Here is an 18,848-nt window from a genome sequence, read left to right on the forward strand (position 1 = left end):
CCGCCCAGTCAAATAAACCTACCAATTAAATTAAAATACACTGCAAATGATTTTTATTTTATTTTTAGAGGGTACTTTGCATAAAAAAATTAGAAATCCACTAATCTATGTAAGTCCATAAAAAAAAGAACTGAAATAAAAATACACTAAAAATGGCCTCAATTCTTGTGTGGTTTGAAGGTCCGGGGTCAGGTGCATATATATATATATATATATATATATATGGTAGGTCCCTCGTGACCTTTAATATATATATATATATATATTTTAATGAACAGCTGCGTGGCATGCAGACATTCACAGTTGTCCATTTGCAGCTAGGATAAAGTTACAATGCAAAACATATACGTTAATTACCCTTTTTAAAGTTAGATAAATATATTTTATATTCATTTTTTTTGTACGTCACTGACTCGTGAGTCAATGTTGTTGTGTTGTATATGTACGCTAGAGGGCGCTAACCCCTTCGGCATGTTGACGTTTATGCAGCGGAAGTGGGAGCCAGTGGACAGCTGTGTGTTGTATTTCAGTGTGCAGTGGCTACTTCAGGCTAGGTGTTAGCCACCGTGCTAAAAGCCACCGTGCTAAAACGGTGAGAAGCATAGTGAGTGGGGAAAACACACAAACACACGCACGCATCGACTTGAAGACGTTCGGTCAACTATGGGCAAAGGCGGAGGTACATTCGAAAGGCTCCTCGGTAAGTCGCGCTCATGTTAGCAGTCGACTTTGTGTGGTCAAAGTGCGTTGATTTTAAACAGTGTGTCGTTACTCACTTGCGCCGTGGCGCTAAGGCTAACCTAATTTTATCCTGGCTGCTAACAAAATCGGCCGCTGAAGGCCCAGATTAGCTCGCTCATGTTCATAAGAGGCGATACAATCCAAGATTGTGTGAACCGACGTTCGAAGAGAAAAATGGCGTCCATTTTATTAAAGTGAGTCGTACGTGCGACAAGATGAACACTAGTCAGTTTGAGCAAGTAACGCAAACACACGCATCATTCGCTTCCTTATGGAAATAAAGCAACGTCAACATGACGACCAAGCTGTGATTCAAAATGATTCGTGAAGTTCGAATTCTTCTTTTGACCACGTCAAGCTTTCCTTCTGGATCAGATTGTCTCACAATAAAGACCCCCCCACACACACAAACGCACACGACCAAACTCTACCTAGAGCCATACTTGGCTCTCTAAGTACCACCATCATGGTCAAAATAAAGTCTGTCTCAGTGGCAAGACGGTTTACAGCAAATGTCAGTGTGGACTTATGTCCAGCCACAAACAGAACAATGTCAGTAGTTTTCCCACCGAAGGAGTCAAGTGTCAAACTGGCTTTTAAAAGTCAACAGAGGCCTGTTTAAAGCCCAGATTTGTGTGCTACCCAAAATATGACACCAAGATATGTTTTTGACAACTTGAGATGCTTAGTCATCTTATGCAAAATTAAGGCATTGCTGTTCTTTGATACTTGGCCTCGTGACCTTTAAAATTGTCTAAATCCCCCTCTCTTTAGGTAAAAATCAAGATGGCCTTTGAATTTTGGTCACGCGTTTTAATAGAAACACGTATTCACGTTACCATCAGGCAGCGTTGAATAAAGCTCGCAATCCTATTGCCATTGCCATTTGACAATCCAAAGAGGAGCCTCCAATGGAGCCGCTCGCTCCCGATGGAGCCGCGCGCTCGCGATGGAGCCACTCGCTCCCGATGGAGCCATTCGCTCCCGGAGATGCTCAACGTGCTCATCAACGATAATCACAATTTGTCGGTTCGTTGCGTCACGCCCCTCTGTGAATATTTTCAGATAAGGCCACCAGTCAGCTGCTGCTGGAGACCGACTGGGAATCCATCCTGCAAATCTGCGATCTCATTCGACAAGGAGACACTCAGTCGGTCACTCCGTCTTGAGATGATTATCTTCTCCCACGTTTTATTTTCTGATTGAATTGGTCGATGTCCTTACCATCAGGGCCAAGTATGCAATTGGCGCTATCAAGAAAAAGCTGACTGACAAAAATCCACATGTGGCCCTCTATGCACTTGAGGTAAGATGTTTCCGTTTGAGGGAAAAAGCACACGTGAAAGAATATTTATGCGCCGTGTTGCTGGCAACGGCGTAACAAATGATGCTTCCTCCCTCTTCAGGTCCTGGAGTCCGTGGTTAAGAACTGTGGGCAGACTGTTCACGATGAGGTGGCGAGTAAACAAACCATGGAGGAGCTGAAGGAGCTCAGCAAGGTGATGTGTGCATTTGATTCAGATGCAGGCGAGCCCCAGTGCAGCATTTTGTCCAAACTCCTTGCCAACATTTGATGGGTTGTCACACTGTTTGGCGGCACGTTCGATGGAACGGCACTTCCATCCGTTTTGCGACAGTACGGTGGTTTGAAGTAACACCACCATCATGAACATTGCAGCAGCTAATGAAGAGCAATGTGAAAGCGCCAGGAAAGCCGAGCCAGGTGGCCTTTGCGCACTTGACGCACAAACAAATCAACACGGCATTGGTGTCGTGGCCCAAGTGCTGTGAATTTGCCAATGCTATTTACCATGGTAATTGTGTTTCATGCCAGCGAGTGAGCAGACCCAACACTTTGGCCAAGACCCTGTGTGTGCATGTGCGTGCGTGTGTACATGCGCACGTGTGCGTACGTTTTGAAAATGTCGTTTTCCTTGCACCAGAAACAGACGGAACCAAACGTCCGTAGCAAAATCCTTTACTTGATCCAAGCTTGGGCCCACGCCTTCCGCAACGAGCCCAAATACAAAGTGGTGCAAGACACTTATCAGATCATGAAAGTGGAAGGTAGGTGGCCGTCTCGGAGCTCGATCGACCTGCTTTTGTTCTGCATGGTAGCGAGCGGATGACATCACAAAGCTTCTCATCCATAGGTCACGTGTTCCCTGAGTTTAAGGAGAGCGACGCCATGTTCTCCGCAGAAAAAGTAAGATTACCTCCATTTGGGAAGGCGTGTGTTTGTTTGGTTGTATGCTTAGCAAAAAGCTGCGTAGCAAAGTGCGAGGCATTTGCCTTCGCTTTCGGTGCATTTGTTTGGCCTCAGGCGACCGCGGGTCGCATACACTTGGGTGGCACGGAGAAAATGGCAGTGAACCAATGCGCTCGGGGACCCGATTCGGCTTTTGGTTTGAGGGGGCGCCGTATTCGTTTAGGCTATTGTAAGAGAAAGCTCCGTTTTGTCTCGTGCCTATATCAGACATAGCATGTGCCTTTTTGTCGCATCAGGCCCCGGACTGGGTGGACGCTGAGGAATGCCACCGGTGCAGAGTCCAATTTGGAGTGATGACAAGGAAGGTAGGCGGGGCGTGCCTGTAAACTGGCCATGGCGCCACATGGACTTTGCCACGGCTCTTTCAGCCGCTGCTTGTAATCAGAGGCATTGATGACCTGCGCTCGCAGCCTGACTCGGATTTTGCGCTCTCTCTCGTCTTTTTCCAAGCACCATTGCCGAGCGTGTGGCCAGATCTTCTGCGGCAAGTGTTCCTCCAAGTATTCCACCATCCCCAAGTTTGGGATCGAGAAGGAGGTCCGTGTGTGTGAGCCCTGCTTTGAGCATCTCAACAAGTGAGTACCTGTCTTACGTGGACGCACACTTGAGGTTTCGAGTTTGCAAAAGACCCGACAGCCACAGCGTCACAATATGGCCTCGTGCGACATGAGAAGGCATGCTCAGCGATTGCCAAATTTGAGTATTTAATATTTTCAAGTGCATCCAGTAAATAAGACGATTTGTTGTTTCTCTTTCTCTCTCTCTTGTTGCGGCTCCACACTTTGGCCCCTTTTAAACGGGAGTGCAAATGTCAGAATCAGGAATGAGAATTTTCTGCGGATTTCCGTTTTTTTTTTCCCCGTCAAATGTATCATTTTTGTGAATTTTGTTAATCCGTTGAGAATTATTTTTTTTTATATATATATGGGGGGGAAGCGGCCGAACAGCTGGCTGGGCAACGTTAGCCTCCGCGACTCGCGAGCATTCGCCCGCCCGCCGCGACGGCATCTTTTGGCACATCTCAAGGCAAAATTAGTTAAGCTGTGAGTACAGAAATCGTCTTCCTTCTGTAAACCTAACTCACTGGCAGCAGTGATGCGACATCCAGCTTATTTATGTCAACAATGCCGTCCGGGTGCGCGCCGCTGACGGCGCTTGCACTTCAAAATATCCCACAGGCCCATATAACGATATATAAATTATATATCAAAAAACTATTATATAAGCAATAATATTATCAAATCATCTGTGTCACTCCAAATCATTAAATCCATCGATCGTCCTTTTTGTCAACAATGCCGGCTGGGTGCTTGCTCCTGACGGCGCTTGCACTTCAAAATATTCCACAGGCACATATAACAATATATAAATTATATGTCAAATAACTATGATATAAGCAATAATATTATCAAACCATCTGTGTCACTCCAAATCATTAAATCCATCGATCAAATTCCTCGTTCTTTGTCAACAACGCCGCGCGTGCGCCCTGACGTCAGCCTCGTCGTTATTTCACATATCTAGTATATAACTATTGTAGCGTTAACAAAGTACAGGGAAAGACGTGGGTTTGGTAAACGGCTCTTTATTTAACAAGAGTTCAACGAGCCAACAACAACTGAACTGTAACGATAAAAACATATACAAGTTGCTACACGAAATAAAATATATCAAATAACTTTAACATAAATAGTTCACCGCCACACGGCCCCAAGCACCGGCGTCGACTTCCAGGCGTGTGGCGCCGTGGACTTCCATCCCCGCAGGTGGCTTCCATCCCCGGAGGTGGCACTTCCAGCCACAGAGGTGGAAGATAACTCCATAGAATAGGACCGGGCGTGTGTAAAAGCCATGTCCGAGCCCCATCCACCGTCACCGGACAGCCACCCGGCCGAGCGCCGGTCCCGGACTTCCATCCACGGAGGTGAAAGAGAGCTCCCGTCGAGAAGGATCGGGCGTGCGTAAAAGCCATAATAGTTTTTCAAACCTTCTGTGTCACTCACTTCATTAAATCCTTCAAACTCTTCGTCCGCCGTGTCACTTACAAACAAAGCCGCTAATGATGCTGGTAGTACGTGGGGCCCTTCGTCATCTTTGTCATCCCATGATCGAATCCTTTGCCCTTTATGTAAACAACCGCCGTGCGGCACGGGTGACATCACTTGCAGTTCAAATGAGAGTAATCCCTTGCTACATCGCGGTTCGTTTATTGCAGATTTTTGAATTGTGAAAATTTGTGAAAAAATTCACATATAAGTAAGTCCCTCCTGAGTATAAGTCGCACCCCCACCCAAACTATGAAAAAAACCCGCGACTTATACTCTGAAAATAACAATATTTAGTTATATAGATCTAGGGCCTACTCAGTTTTCATCAGCATGGCTAAAGTTTTGGAGAAAAAAGACGAGGATCGTGCCAGTGAAATAGAAGGGGATCAAGAACTGCTTCAGATGAGCATGGCTCGAGAGCAGCGCCATTTTACAACTCGGAGCACAGTCCGTAACCGCGTGCCTGATGGAATATATCCGTAAAGTAGATGTCCCGGGGAAGGTTTTGTGTATTCTCTGTCAAGATCGAGGTCGTGGCGCTAGGAAGATTAAGGAGCACATCGAAACAAAAAAACACAAAGGCACCTTTTAAAAAAATTTTTACAAGGATGTGGGTTTAGAAAGTAACATGATGTTACATGTAAGCTAATGTTAGGCTATTGTCATGATATCGGTAAAGAATAAATCTTCAATATATATATATTTCCCTCTCGCGCTCTATCTATCTATATCTATCTCTATCTATCTATATCTATCTCTATCTATCTCTATCTATCTATCTATCTATCTATCTATCTATCTATCTATCTATCTATCTATCTATCTATCTATCTATCTATCTATCTATCTATCTATCTATCTATCTATCTATCTATCTATCTATCTATCTATCTATCTATCTATCTATCTATCTATCTATCTATCTATCTATCTATCTATCTATCTATCTATCTATCTATCTATCTATCTATCCATCCATCCATCCATCCATCCATCCATCCATCCATCCATCCATCCATCCATCCATCCATCCATCCATCCATCCATCCATTTATTTATTGGATATATCTATCTATCTATCCATTTATTGGATATATCTATCTACCTACCTATCTAATCGGCTCCTCAGACTCCCGGCTACTTTTCAGTGTTTTTTCACGTTTGTCATTCCCAACCCTGCAGCATTAACACAAAATTAAAAATGTGAGCCTGTAAATCTTGTGCTCCTAAAATTTCAGGGAAGTGAAGTTTTTTTTTAACTAGGAGCACACCTAGTTAAAAAAAAAAGTTATTTGTGTCGTGCGGGCTGTCACCCCGCAAATCTTTGTCTTTGCCCATTCACAAATCTTTCCCCCCCCCCCCCCCCCCCCCCCACCCAAGCAGCCACCCTTCCTCTCCATCGCTTAGAAAAGCAGAAATCAAACCGGTGTCCGCCAACGCTGCAGAGCTGCCTCCTGAGTATCTCACCAGCCCGCTCTCCCAGCAGTCGCAAGTAAAGAAATAAATTATGGGAGCGCTCAGTATCGCCGGACGAAGCCAAAGCGAATCTTCCCTCTTGGTCTCTCTCGTCACTCAGATGCCTCCCAAAAGGGATGAGGCGGCACTCCAGGAGGAGGAGGAGCTGCAGCTGGCTATTGCCCTCTCCCAAAGTGAGGCCGACGAAAAAGAGCGAATGGTAGGACGCCGCGCGGCCGCCTTTCCTTCGCTGCCCATTATGCACAAGTGTTTTAAGAAGCCCCCTGTGCAGAAACAGAAGAACTCGTACCACCCCACGTATCTCAAGGCGGAGCCCACCCCGGTCACCTCCTCGGCACCCCCAGTTGGCACCCTCTACACTGCCCCTGTGGTAAAGCGTCGCTGTCTTTTGTCTTCGCAAAGCTGTGCATAGCTTTACTGACTTTCTTTAATTTAGAATTCCTCTGCTCCGACTGCTGAGGAAGTCGACCCTGAGGTAAGGTTATGTTGCAGATTCAGGTTGGGATTGAACGTTGAGCTGACTCAGGCTTCATGAATTCAGTTTTCCTTTCTTTTGTTTGAAATACACACATCAGTTTCCTCTGTGTGATCTCGTTTTAGCTGGCCCGTTACCTCAACAGAACGTACTGGGAGAAGAAGCAGGAGGAGGCCCGCAAGAGTCCCACACCATCGGCGCCAGCCCCCGCGCCGCTGGCTGAGCCTGTGCTGACTGCTGGCCAGCCTGTCGAAGCTCACGTGCCCGTACAGCCCGTCAGCATCGTGGAGGTATCCAGCCATACTTTGTTTGGCGGGATTGATCACGAGTTGTCTACTTTAAACCGGGTCGAGATGTGACCGTCATGAACTCGGGTGCAGCAGCTGGAAACAGGGATGAGAATCTTCACGGATCCGCAGATTTCCTATTTTTTCCGTCGAAAGTATCATTATCGTGAATCGTGTAAATCCATTGAGAAAATGTTGTTTATATCTATCTATCTATCTATCTATCTATCTATCTATCTATCTATCTATCTATCTATCTATCTATCTATCTATCTATCTATCTATCTATCTATCTATCTATCTATCTGTATGTGTATATATATATATATATATATATATATATATATATATATATATATATATATATATATATATATATATATAAATAAGTCACACTGAAGTATAAGTCGCACTTTTGGGGCAAATCCAACACCAAGAACAGACATGAACCAGCAACAACAGGCTAAACGATACGGTATACACAAACGAGAAGCTGAGAACGGGCCTGACGTAACATTCAGGGTTATTCAAATAACTATTACATAAATAACATGTTTATCAAACCATCTGTCACTACAATTCATTAAATCTATCGATCGTTCTTTATGTGAACAATGCCGCGTATGCGCCGCTTACGTCGGACTCGTCGTGAGTTGCATTTCTAATTATTCCACAGACCCATATAATGATATATAAAGTATATATCAAATAATTATCATATAACAACAATATTATCAAACCATCTGTGTCACTCCAAATCATTAAATCCATCGATCAAATTCCTCGTCCTTTATGTCAGCAACGCCACGCCTGTGCCACACAGATCTAGTATATAACTATATTGTAGTGTTAACAAAGTACCAGGAAAGACGTGAGTTTGGTAAAAGGCGCTTAATTTAACAAAACAAGAGTTCAACGAGCCAACAACTACTGAACTGTAACGATAAAAACATATACAAGTTGCTACATGAAATAAAATATATCAAATAACTATAACGTAAATAACAAGTTTTTCAAACCTTGTGTCACTCCAAATCATTAAATCCTTCAAACGGCGGGCCCTTTGTCATCTTCATCGTCCCGTGATCGAGTCCTTTGTCCTTTATGTAAAACGTCACTTGCATTTCAAATTACAGTAATCCCTTGCTACATCGTGGTCCGTTTATCGCGGTTTCACTACATGAAATTTGTGAAAAAATTCCCATCCAAACTATGAAAAAAAAAAAATTCGATTTATAGTCCGAAAAATGCGGTAACAGTTTTCATTAAAAGGAAAAGCTCCAGAATTGATTGCTTTACTTCCCCGAATATGTCTGCCTTTCCAGCAGCAGTACCAGAACGGGGAGTCGGAGGAGAACCACGAGCAGTTCTTGAAGTCCCTGCAAAACGCCGTCACTACCTTTCTGAACCGCATGAAGAGCAACCACATGCGCGGGCGCAGCATCACCAACGACAGCGCCGTGCTGTCTCTATTCCAGTCCATCAACAACATGCACCCGCAGCTCCTGGACATCCTCAACCAGCTGGACGAGAAGCGACGTGAGTCATGTGGCCGGGCTTTTCCCCTCCTGCTCTGCACGTCGTTCATTTTTTGCACGGCACCCGCAGTGTACTACGAGGGGCTTCAAGACAAGCTGGCTCAGGTGCGGGACGCCCGGGCGGCCCTCAATGCGTTGAGGGATGAGCACATGGAGAAACTGCGACGCGCTGCCGAGGAGGCCGAGAGGCAGAGGCAGATGCAACTGGCGCAAAAACTGGAGATCATGCGGCAGAAGAAGCAGGTACCGGAGATAGGACACCTCAGCACCCGCTGGGATGGATGGATTGGATGGATGGATGGATGGATAGATGACTATGAATAATTACCACCAACAGCATCTTCAAATGGCATAACACGGAACAATGGAAGGCCTTTTCCATTGCTCCGGACGGCCTTGTCTTGTGAAAGCGCGCAAGTTGGCGAGTCGTCACTCTTCTACCTGTGTCCCGTAGGAGTACTTGGAGATGCAGCGGCAGCTGGCCATCCAGCGCCTGCAGGAGCAGGAGAAGGAGCGCCAGATGCGTTTGGAGCAGCAGAAGCACACCATCCAGATGAGAGCTCAGATGCCCGCTTTCTCTCTGCCCTACACACAGGTGCGTGCACACGCATAGCATTCCTTCACATAAGACTCCAAGTGTGCTTGCTTCAAGCTGCTTGTGATAAGTTAACTGTGAAACAAAATAGTAAACGGCTTCTGTTCAAACACGAAAACGCTCCAACACAGCAAAGTGTAAAAGTCAGCGTAATTCTTCGACAGATGCAGTCTTTGCCCCCCAACATAGCAGGCGGGGTGTACCAACCTGGAGCTCCGCCCAGCTACCCGGGCACCTTCAGTCCAGCTAACTCAGTGGAAGGTTCCCCTATGCACAACCTCTACATGAACCAGGCAGGCCAGGGCGTGCCGCCGCAGTACCAGGCCGTGTCGGCTGCTGCCTCAGGTAACCTGAGGATGCCTCGCTTTTCACCTCCACTTGATTGCTTTCTCCTCATTCATTCACTCACGTTTTGGTCCAGATCCCAATTTGGTGAATGCATACTTGTACCATCCCGCTGCCAGCAATGGACAGCCGGCTCCTCCTCCTAGTCAGGCTCCGCCGGCTGGCGCTGCGCCTTACTCTAACTACCAGCCCACACCCTCGCAAGGCTACCAGGTCTGCTCAAATCAAGACAAATGCATTTTAGTCAGGTTCTGGAACAGTCCCTGCTCGTTCCCAATACCAAGCAGCATTTGGCTTGATTGTGCTTCCCCCCCTCCCCCCCTTTGCTTAGAATGTGGCGTCACAGGCGCAGAGCTTGCCCCCCATGTCCCAGGCTTCGCCTGCCAATGGCATGGGCTACATGGGCTACCCGCCCTACAGCATGCAGAACATGATCTCAGCACTTCCGGGGCAGGAGCCCAACATGGCCGTCCAACAGTCGTACATGTCCGGCCAGCAGCCTATGTACCAACAGGTCAGTTCTTTCTTAGCATTGCAGCCCCGCATCATTTTTTGGGTTTCACTATGTAGCAGCCTAACTGCAAACCAGCGTTAGCTTTTGGGAACAGAGATACAATGAAAGTTCTCAAAGTCAAATCTTGCTTTAAAAAGTTGGAACATCTAAGCTTTGTCCCCTGTTGCCATGTTAGGCGTAACCCTATGCACTTGTTTTTAATTCTTAAAAAACAAGCACAATGTCTGGGTTTAACTGCTTTAGGTGGCTCATCCCAGTGGCCCTCAGCAGCAACAGCAGCAGTCGCCATTGCCGCAGCAGCATCCCCCTCCCCAGGCAGTCCCTGGTAATGCAGAGGCGCAGCTCATCTCTTTCGACTGAACGTCGCCGCCGTTCGTGATGAGGCGACTCACATACTACGACCCCACACACACTCACGCACACACCCCTCTCGGTCTCACTGTCTCACCATCCTAGTGATGTGAAATATTGTGATGATCTCTACTTTAGTGTGGGAGTGAGTGAGCGAATGCGCATCTCATGACCTCTTCCTTGTATTTCCTCCTTCATAAATATAGTCTCTCAGTAGCAAAATGAAAAAGAAAATAACAGGGCAAAAAATTGGCTTGGATGCGAACATGCATGTTCACTTTTTTGTTTGTTTTTGTATTCCAGAGTGTAGCCTGAATACTGAGTTTGTAATACACTGAGAGGTGTTAAAACAAGCGCGTGTCTTCGAGAGGCTCAGAATGAACGGCACAAAGTCAAGATCGCAAGCTTAACATTCCGCTCGTTGCTTCTTTCCTCTTCGTCCTTTTCATCATCCACTGAAACTAACATTGAATCTTCTGTTTTGGCATTTCCTTGTCCTGAATTGTTTCCAATATTCCAAACGAGTTGGGAGAAGGTTCACGGTTGAAGCGCTAAGGCTGAGCAAAACCGATACTAGAATTCACACACGTGACAGCCCTCGCACCATACGTGCCCGCTAAGACGCCACCACTTCCGAAACAAGTGGAAACGCTTTTGCTCCATCGCCGGCCGCTAACCAATCAGCTCCCCTGTAATTTTGTGGTCCTATTTAACTCCATTGAAGCCATCTGTCTGGCTTGCAAGTCATTTTAAATTTATATTTAATAAATATCTTCTTACTGTCCACTCATTTCATTCTTGTTGTTCCATGTCGTTGGGCTCAAGAACAACATGCACAGTTATCACTATACCTTTTATTCTATTCTGCTCAATCAAGAGTCGAGTGACTTATTTGGGTTATTTTTCTGAAGGTGAAAGATATTTGTAGCATTCTTTCATCTCCACCTGTATGAAAAATATAATAATGGTGGTTTTGGAACCGAGCACACTTGCTCCCAGTTCCTTTCTACTGAGCACATTCGCTCAGAGTTCCTTTCTGTCTGTGGAGATGGCAGCATGGCCTGCGGGACGGATGGCGGCCATGAGAACCCCAAGAGATGTCTTCCATTGTGTCTGACCCTCCGAGGCTTCCAATCACCTCGGGTAGAAGAATTGAGGATGTGACATGATGACCGAGGTGGGATGCGAGTGCAGGTGATAGAGTGCAGATTTGTGCTTAAGAGCATTCGCCTGTGTTACGTTACACTTGATAGGTGGGTAATGGATTATATACTGTGTATACTGTACTTAATTGCACGTGTAATTATGTAGAAATTTATGTGTATTATGTAATTATTATTACTCAAAATGTGAGATTTAACGCAACCTGGTTTGGAGTATTTTTGTAAAGAAACATTTTTTTGTGACACGACGCTACAGTCCCCAGGCTAGTCATTAGCCTTCGCCTTCACACTATTGTTATTCTACTTTTTTTTTTTTTTCTTATTATTAGTGTGAAGGCGAAGGCCTTCACACTATTGTTATTCTACTTTATTTTTCTTCTTCTTATTAGTGTGAAGGCGAAGGCCTTCACACTATTGTTATTCTACTTTATTTTTCTTCTTCTTCTTCTTATTATTATCCTACTTTATTCCTCCCACTTTTTTGACACCTAACTACTCCCACATGCATTAACCGATTCACCCCATTCCAACTTTCACACGTTCCAAAAATTCACGGCATGATTGCTAGTATTTTATTTGTTCATAACATTTACCGTTTTTGCATAATTAGCAAATTTGTGCCTTAAAATCCCCCATTCTTTCTTAATGGCGCATTAGACACGAGCGACGTTCAGGAGTGAGTTCAAATTTTGACATCTGACAACTTTTTTCATGATTTCTTTCCTTAACTCATTTATTTAACTCTTTTATTTTTTATTTATTTATTTTTCATTCATTGATTTAGTTATTCATTTAATTTTAAGTTAAAAACATCATTTTACCGTTTTAACCGTTTTTACCGTTTATTTCTTGTTTAATACCATCATTCCACCGCACCAACACTAAGTCGCTGTTTAGCTCAGTAAGAATACAATGATGTTTGGAACACAAGCCACTTCCGCGAGGGAGTTCGATCCCGGTTGGTGATAATTTTTTTATTCATTAATTTTAACACATTTTAGTAATTATTTTCATCATTCATTTAGTTTTTCATTTAATTTTAAGTTAAAAACATCATTTTACCGTTTTAATGGCATGTACCATTTTTATTTCTCGTTTAATAGAATCATTCCACCAGAATAGCACTAAATCGGTGTTTAGCTCAGTAAGAAGACAATGATCCTAAGAACACGAGCCACGTCCGCGAGCGAGTTCGAGTCCCGGTTGGCCATAATTTTTTTATTCATTAATTCTTCATTCATTCAATTTTAACACATTTTAACAATTATTTTCATCATTCATTTAGTTTTTTTTCATTTAATTTTAAGTTAAAAACATCATTTTACCGTTTTAACGGCATGTACCATTTTTATTTCTCGTTTAATATCATCATTCCACCACAGCAACACTAAGCCGCTGTTTAGCTCAGTAAGAAGAGACTGGAATTTGAAGCACGAGCGCTGTTCCCGTGCGAGTTCGAATCCGGCTTGACCAATATTTTTTTTTCATTCATTCAATTTTAACACATCACTTTAATAATTATTTTCGTCATCATCATTAATTTAACATTTTTATTTTATTTAATCATCAATTTACCAATTTTATGTCATTTAATCATCATTTCGAGTCCCACAATAGTGTGAAGTGCCTTCGCCTTCACACGCAATTTCTCCAGAAATTGCCAATTAGTGTGAAGGCGAAGGCCTTCACACTATTGTTATTCTACTTTATTTTTCTTCTTCTTATTATTAAACAATTTATTCCTCCCACTTTTTTGACACCTAACTACTCCCACATGCTTTAACCGATTCACTCCATTCCAACTTTCACACGTTCCAAAAATTCACGGCATGACTGCTAGTATTTTATTTGTTCATAACATTTACCGTTTTTGCATAATTAGCAAATTTGTGCCTTAAAATCCCCCATTCATTCTTAATGGCACATTAGACACGAGCGACGTTCAGGAGTGAGTTCAAATTTTGACATCTGACAACTTTTTTCATGATTTCTTTCCTTAACTCGTTTATTTAACTCTTTTATTTTTTATTTATTTATTTTCCATTCATTCATTTAGTTATTCATTTAATTTTAAGTTAAAAACATCATTTTACCGATTTAACGGCATTTACCGTTTTTATTTCTTGTTTAATATCACCATTCCACCGCAGCAACTCTAAGCCGCTGTTTAGCTCAGTAAGAAGACAATGATCCTAAGAACACGAGCCACGTCCGCGAGCGAGTTCGAGTCCCGGTTGGCCATAATTTTTTTATTCATTAATTCTTCATTCATTCAATTTTAACACATTTTAACAATTATTTTCATCATTCATTTAGTTTTTCATTTAATTTTAAGTTAAAAACATCATTTTACCGTTTTAACGGCATGTACCATTTTTATTTCTCGTTTAATATCATCATTCCACCACAGCAACACTGAGCCGCTGTTTAGCTCAGTAAGAAGAGACTGGAATTTGAAGCACGAGCGCTGTTCCCGTGCGAGTTCGAATCCGGCTTGACCAATATTTTTTTTTCATTCATTCAATTTTAACACATCACTTTAATAATTATTTTCATCATCATCATTAATTTAACATTTTTATTTTATTTAATCATCAATTTACCAATTTTATGTCATTTAATCATCATTTCGAGTCCCACAATAGTGTGAAGTGCCTTCGCCTTCACACGCAATTTCTCCAGAAATTGCCAATTCTAGTTCTAGTTATTATCCTACTTTATTCCTCCCACTTTTTTGACACCTAACTACTCCCACATGCTTTAACCGATTCACTCCATTCCAACTTTCACACGTTCCAAAAATTCACGGCATGACTGCTAGTATTTTATTTGTTCATAACATTTACCGTTTTTGCATAATTAGCAAATTTGTGCCTTAAAATCCCCCATTCATTCTTAATGGCGCATTAGACACGAGCGACGTTCAAGTTCGAATTTTGTCATCTGACAACTTTTTTCATGATTTCTTTCCTTAACTCATTTATTTAACTCTTTTATTTTTTATTTATTTATATTTCATTCATTCATTTAGTTATTCATTTAATTTTAAGTTAAAAACATCATTTTACCGTTTTAACGGCATTCACCATTTCTATTTTTTGTTTAATACCATCATTTCACCGCACCAACACTAAGTCGCTGTTTAGCTCAGTAAGAATACAATGGCGTTTGGAACACGAGCCACGAGGGAGTTCGATCCCGGTTGGCGATAATTTTTTTATTCTTTAATTTTTCATTCATTCAATTTTAACACATTTTAATAATTATTTTCATCATCATCATCAATGCCGTGCCATTTTTATTTTATTTAATTCATTTAGTTATTCATTTAATTTTAAGTTAAAAACATCATTTTACCGTTTTAACGGCATTCACCATTTCTATTTCTTGTTTAATACCATCATTTCACCGCACCAACACTAAGTCGCTGTTTAGCTCAGTAAGAATACAATGGCGTTTGGAACACGAGCCACGAGGGAGTTCGATCCCGGTTGGCGATAATTAGTGTGAAGGCGAAGGCCTTCACACTATTGTTATTCTACTTTATTTTTCTTCTTATTAGTGTGAAGGCGAAGGCCTTCACACTATTGTTATTCTACTTTATTTTTCTTCTTCTTATTATTATTATCCTACTTTATTCCTCCCACTTTTTTGACACCTAACTACTCCCACATGCTTTAACCGATTCACTCCATTCCAACTTTCACACGTTCCAAAAATTCACGGCATGACTGCTAGTATTTTATTTGTTCATAACATTTACCGTTTTTGCATAATTAGCAAATTTGTGCCTTAAAATCCCCCATTCATTCTTAATGGCGCATTAGACACGAGCGACGTTCAAGTTCGAATTTTGACATCTGACAACTTTTTTCATGATTTCTTTCCTTAACTCATTTATTTAACTCTTTTATTTTTTATTTATTTATTTTTCATTCATTGATTTAGTTATTCATTTAATTTTAAGTTAAAAACATCATTTTACCGTTTTAACGGCATTTACCGTTTTTATTTCTTGTTTAATATCATCATTCCACCGCAGCAACACTAAGCCACCGTTTAGCTCAGTAAGAAGACAATGGTCCTTTGAACACGAGCCACGTCCGTGAGCGAGTTCGATCCCGGTTGGTGATAATTTTTTTATTCATTAATTTTTCATTCATTCAATTTTAACACATTTTAATAATTATTTTCATCATTCATTTAGTTATTCATTTAATTTTAAGTTAAAAACATCATTTTACCGTTTTAACGGCATGTACCATTTTTATTTCTCGTTTAATTGCATCATTCCACCAGAATAGCACTAAATCGGTGTTTAGCTCAGTAAGAAGACAATGGCGCTCTGAACACGAGCTACTTCCACGAGGGCGTTCGAATCCCGCTTGGCCATTATTTTTTTATTCATTAATTTTTCATTCATTCAATTTTAACACATTTTAATAATTATTTTCATCATCATCATTAATTTATTATTTTTATTTTATTTAATCATCATCAATTTACCATTTTTATTTCATTTAATCATCATTTCGAGTCCCACAATAGTGTGAAGTGCCTTCGCCTTCACACGCAATTTCTCCAGAAATTGCCAATTCTAGTTCTACTTTATTTTTCTTCTTATTATTATCCTACTTTATTCCTCCCACTTTTTTGACACTTAACTACTCCCACATGCTTTAACCGATTCACCCCATTCCAACTTTCACACGTTCCAAAAATTCACGGCATGACTGCTAGTATTTCATTTGTTCATAACATTTACCGTTTTTGCATAATTAGCAAATTTGTGCCTTAAAATCCCCCATTCATTCTTAATGGCGCATTAGACACGAGCGACGTTCAGGAGTGAGTTCAAATTTTGACATCTGACAACTTTTTTCATGATTTCTTTCCTTAACTCGTTTATTTAACTCTTTTATTTTTTATTTGGTTATTTTCCATTCATTCATTTAGTTATTCATTTAATTTTAAGTTAAAAACATCATTTTACCGTTTTGGCATTTACCATTTCTTGTTTAATATCATCATTCCACCTCAGCAACATTAAGACGCTGTTTAGCTCAGTAAGAATACACTGGTCATCTGACCACGAGCCACTTCCGCGAGCGAGTTCGAATCCCGGTTGGCACTATTTTTTTTATTCATTAATTTTTCATTCATTCAATTTTAACACATTTTAATAATTATTTTCATCATCATCATTAAATTACCAGTTTTATTTTTATTTAATCAGCATTATCAATTTACCATTTTTATTTCATTTAATCATTATTTCGAGTCCCACAATAGTGTGAAGTGCCTTCGCCTTCACACGCAATTTCTCCAGAAATTGCCAATTCTAGTTAGTGTGAAGGCGAAGGCCTTCACACTATTGTTATTCTACTTTATTTTTCTTCTTATTATTAGTGTGAAGGCGAAGGCCTTCACACTATTGTTATTCTACTTTATTTTTCTTCTTATTAGTGTGAAGGCGAAGGCCTTCACACTATTGTTATTCTACTTTATTTTTCTTCTTATTATTATTAAACAATTTATTCCTCCCACTTTTTTGACACCTAACTACTCCCACATGCTTTAACCGATTCACTCCATTCCAACTTTCACACGTTCCAAAAATTCACGGCATGACTGCTAGTATTTTATTTGTTCATAACATTTACCGTTTTTGCATAATTAGCAAATTTGTGCCTTAAAATCCCCCATTCATTCTTAATGGCACATTAGACACGAGCGACGTTCAGGAGTGAGTTCAAATTTTGACATCTGACAACTTTTTTCATGATTTCTTTCCTTAACTCGTTTATTTAACTCTTTTATTTTTTATTTATTTATTTTTCATTCATTGATTTAGTTATTCATTTAATTTTAAGTTAAAAACATCATTTTACCGTTTTAACGGCATTTACCGTTTTTATTTCTTGTTTAATATCATCATTCCACCGCAGCAACACTAAGCCGCTGTTTAGCTCAGTAAGAAGACAATGATCCTAAGAACACGAGCCACGTCCGCGAGCGAGTTCGAGTCCCGGTTGGCCACAATTTTTTTATTCATTAATTCTTCATTCATTCAATTTTAACACATTTTAACAATTATTTTCATCATTCATTTAGTTTTTCATTTAATTTTAAGTTAAAAACATCATTTTACCGTTTTAACGGCATGTACCATTTTTATTTCTCGTTTAATATCATCATTCCACCACAGCAACACTAAACCGCTGTTTAGCTCAGTAAGAAGAGACTGGAATTTGGAGCACGAGCGCTGTTCCCGTGCGAGTTCGAATCCGGCTTGACCAATATTTTTTTTTCATTCATTCAATTTTAACACATCACTTTAATAATTATTTTCATCATCATCATTAATTTAACATTTTTATTTTATTTAATCATCAATTTACCAATTTTATGTCATTTAATCATCATTTCGAGTCCCACAATAGTGTGAAGTGCCTTCGCCTTCACACGCAATTTCTCCAGAAATTGCCAATTCTAGTTCTAGTTATTATCCTACTTTATTCCTCCCACTTTTTTGACACCTAACTACTCCCACATGCTTTAACCGATTCACTCCATTCCAACTTTCACACGTTCCAAAAATTCACGGCATGACTGCTAGTATTTTATTTGTTCATAACATTTACCGTTTTTGCATAATTAGCAAATTTGTGCCTTAAAATCCCCCATTCATTCTTAATGGCGCATTAGACACGAGCGACGTTCAAGTTCGAATTTTGACATCTGACAACTTTTTTCATGATTTCTTTCCTTAACTCGTTTATTTAACTCTTTTATTTTTTATTTATTTATTTTCCATTATTCCATAATTAGCAAATTTGTGCCTTAAAATCCCCCATTCATTCTTAATGGCGCATTAGACACGAGCGACGTTCAGGAGTGAGTTCAAATTTTGACATCTGACAACTTTTTTCATGATTTCTTTCCTTAACTCGTTTATTTAACTCTTTTATTTTTTATTTGGTTATTTTCCATTCATTCATTTAGTTATTCATTTAATTTTAAGTTAAAAACATCATTTTACCGTT

The 18,848-nt window shown here is 40.9% G+C and overlaps 1 protein-coding gene across 8 annotated transcripts; it reads left to right on the plus strand.

Moving 5' to 3' along the window:
* The first annotated feature begins 484 nt into the window (after positions 1-484).
* hgs (hepatocyte growth factor-regulated tyrosine kinase substrate) lies at positions 485-11,423 on the plus strand. 8 transcript variants are annotated; one of them, XM_085933405.1, is made up of 20 exons: positions 485-700; positions 1,807-1,891; positions 1,972-2,047; positions 2,148-2,240; positions 2,685-2,808; positions 2,895-2,947; positions 3,247-3,315; positions 3,461-3,585; positions 6,439-6,550; positions 6,635-6,733; positions 6,794-6,904; positions 6,971-7,009; positions 7,135-7,299; positions 8,622-8,835; positions 8,905-9,077; positions 9,289-9,429; positions 9,594-9,774; positions 9,851-9,987; positions 10,106-10,288; positions 10,532-11,423. In XM_085933405.1, exons 1-20 carry the CDS (start codon positions 664-666, stop codon positions 10,646-10,648), a joined length of 2,334 nt encoding a protein of 777 aa, XP_085789531.1. In that variant the 5' UTR covers positions 485-663; the 3' UTR covers positions 10,649-11,423. The 8 variants fall into 8 exon arrangements, with proteins under 8 accessions (XP_085789531.1, XP_085789532.1, XP_085789534.1 ...); XM_085933406.1 differs by having other exon boundaries at positions 8,625-8,835; XM_085933408.1 differs by having other exon boundaries at positions 6,806-6,904.
* The last annotated feature ends 7,425 nt before the right edge of the window (positions 11,424-18,848 follow it).

Source organism: Syngnathus leptorhynchus, chromosome 16, assembly GCF_054491065.1.
Source record: "Syngnathus leptorhynchus isolate UIUO chromosome 16, UIUO_Slep, whole genome shotgun sequence".
In the NCBI taxonomy this organism is placed as follows: Eukaryota; Metazoa; Chordata; class Actinopteri; order Syngnathiformes; family Syngnathidae; genus Syngnathus; species Syngnathus leptorhynchus.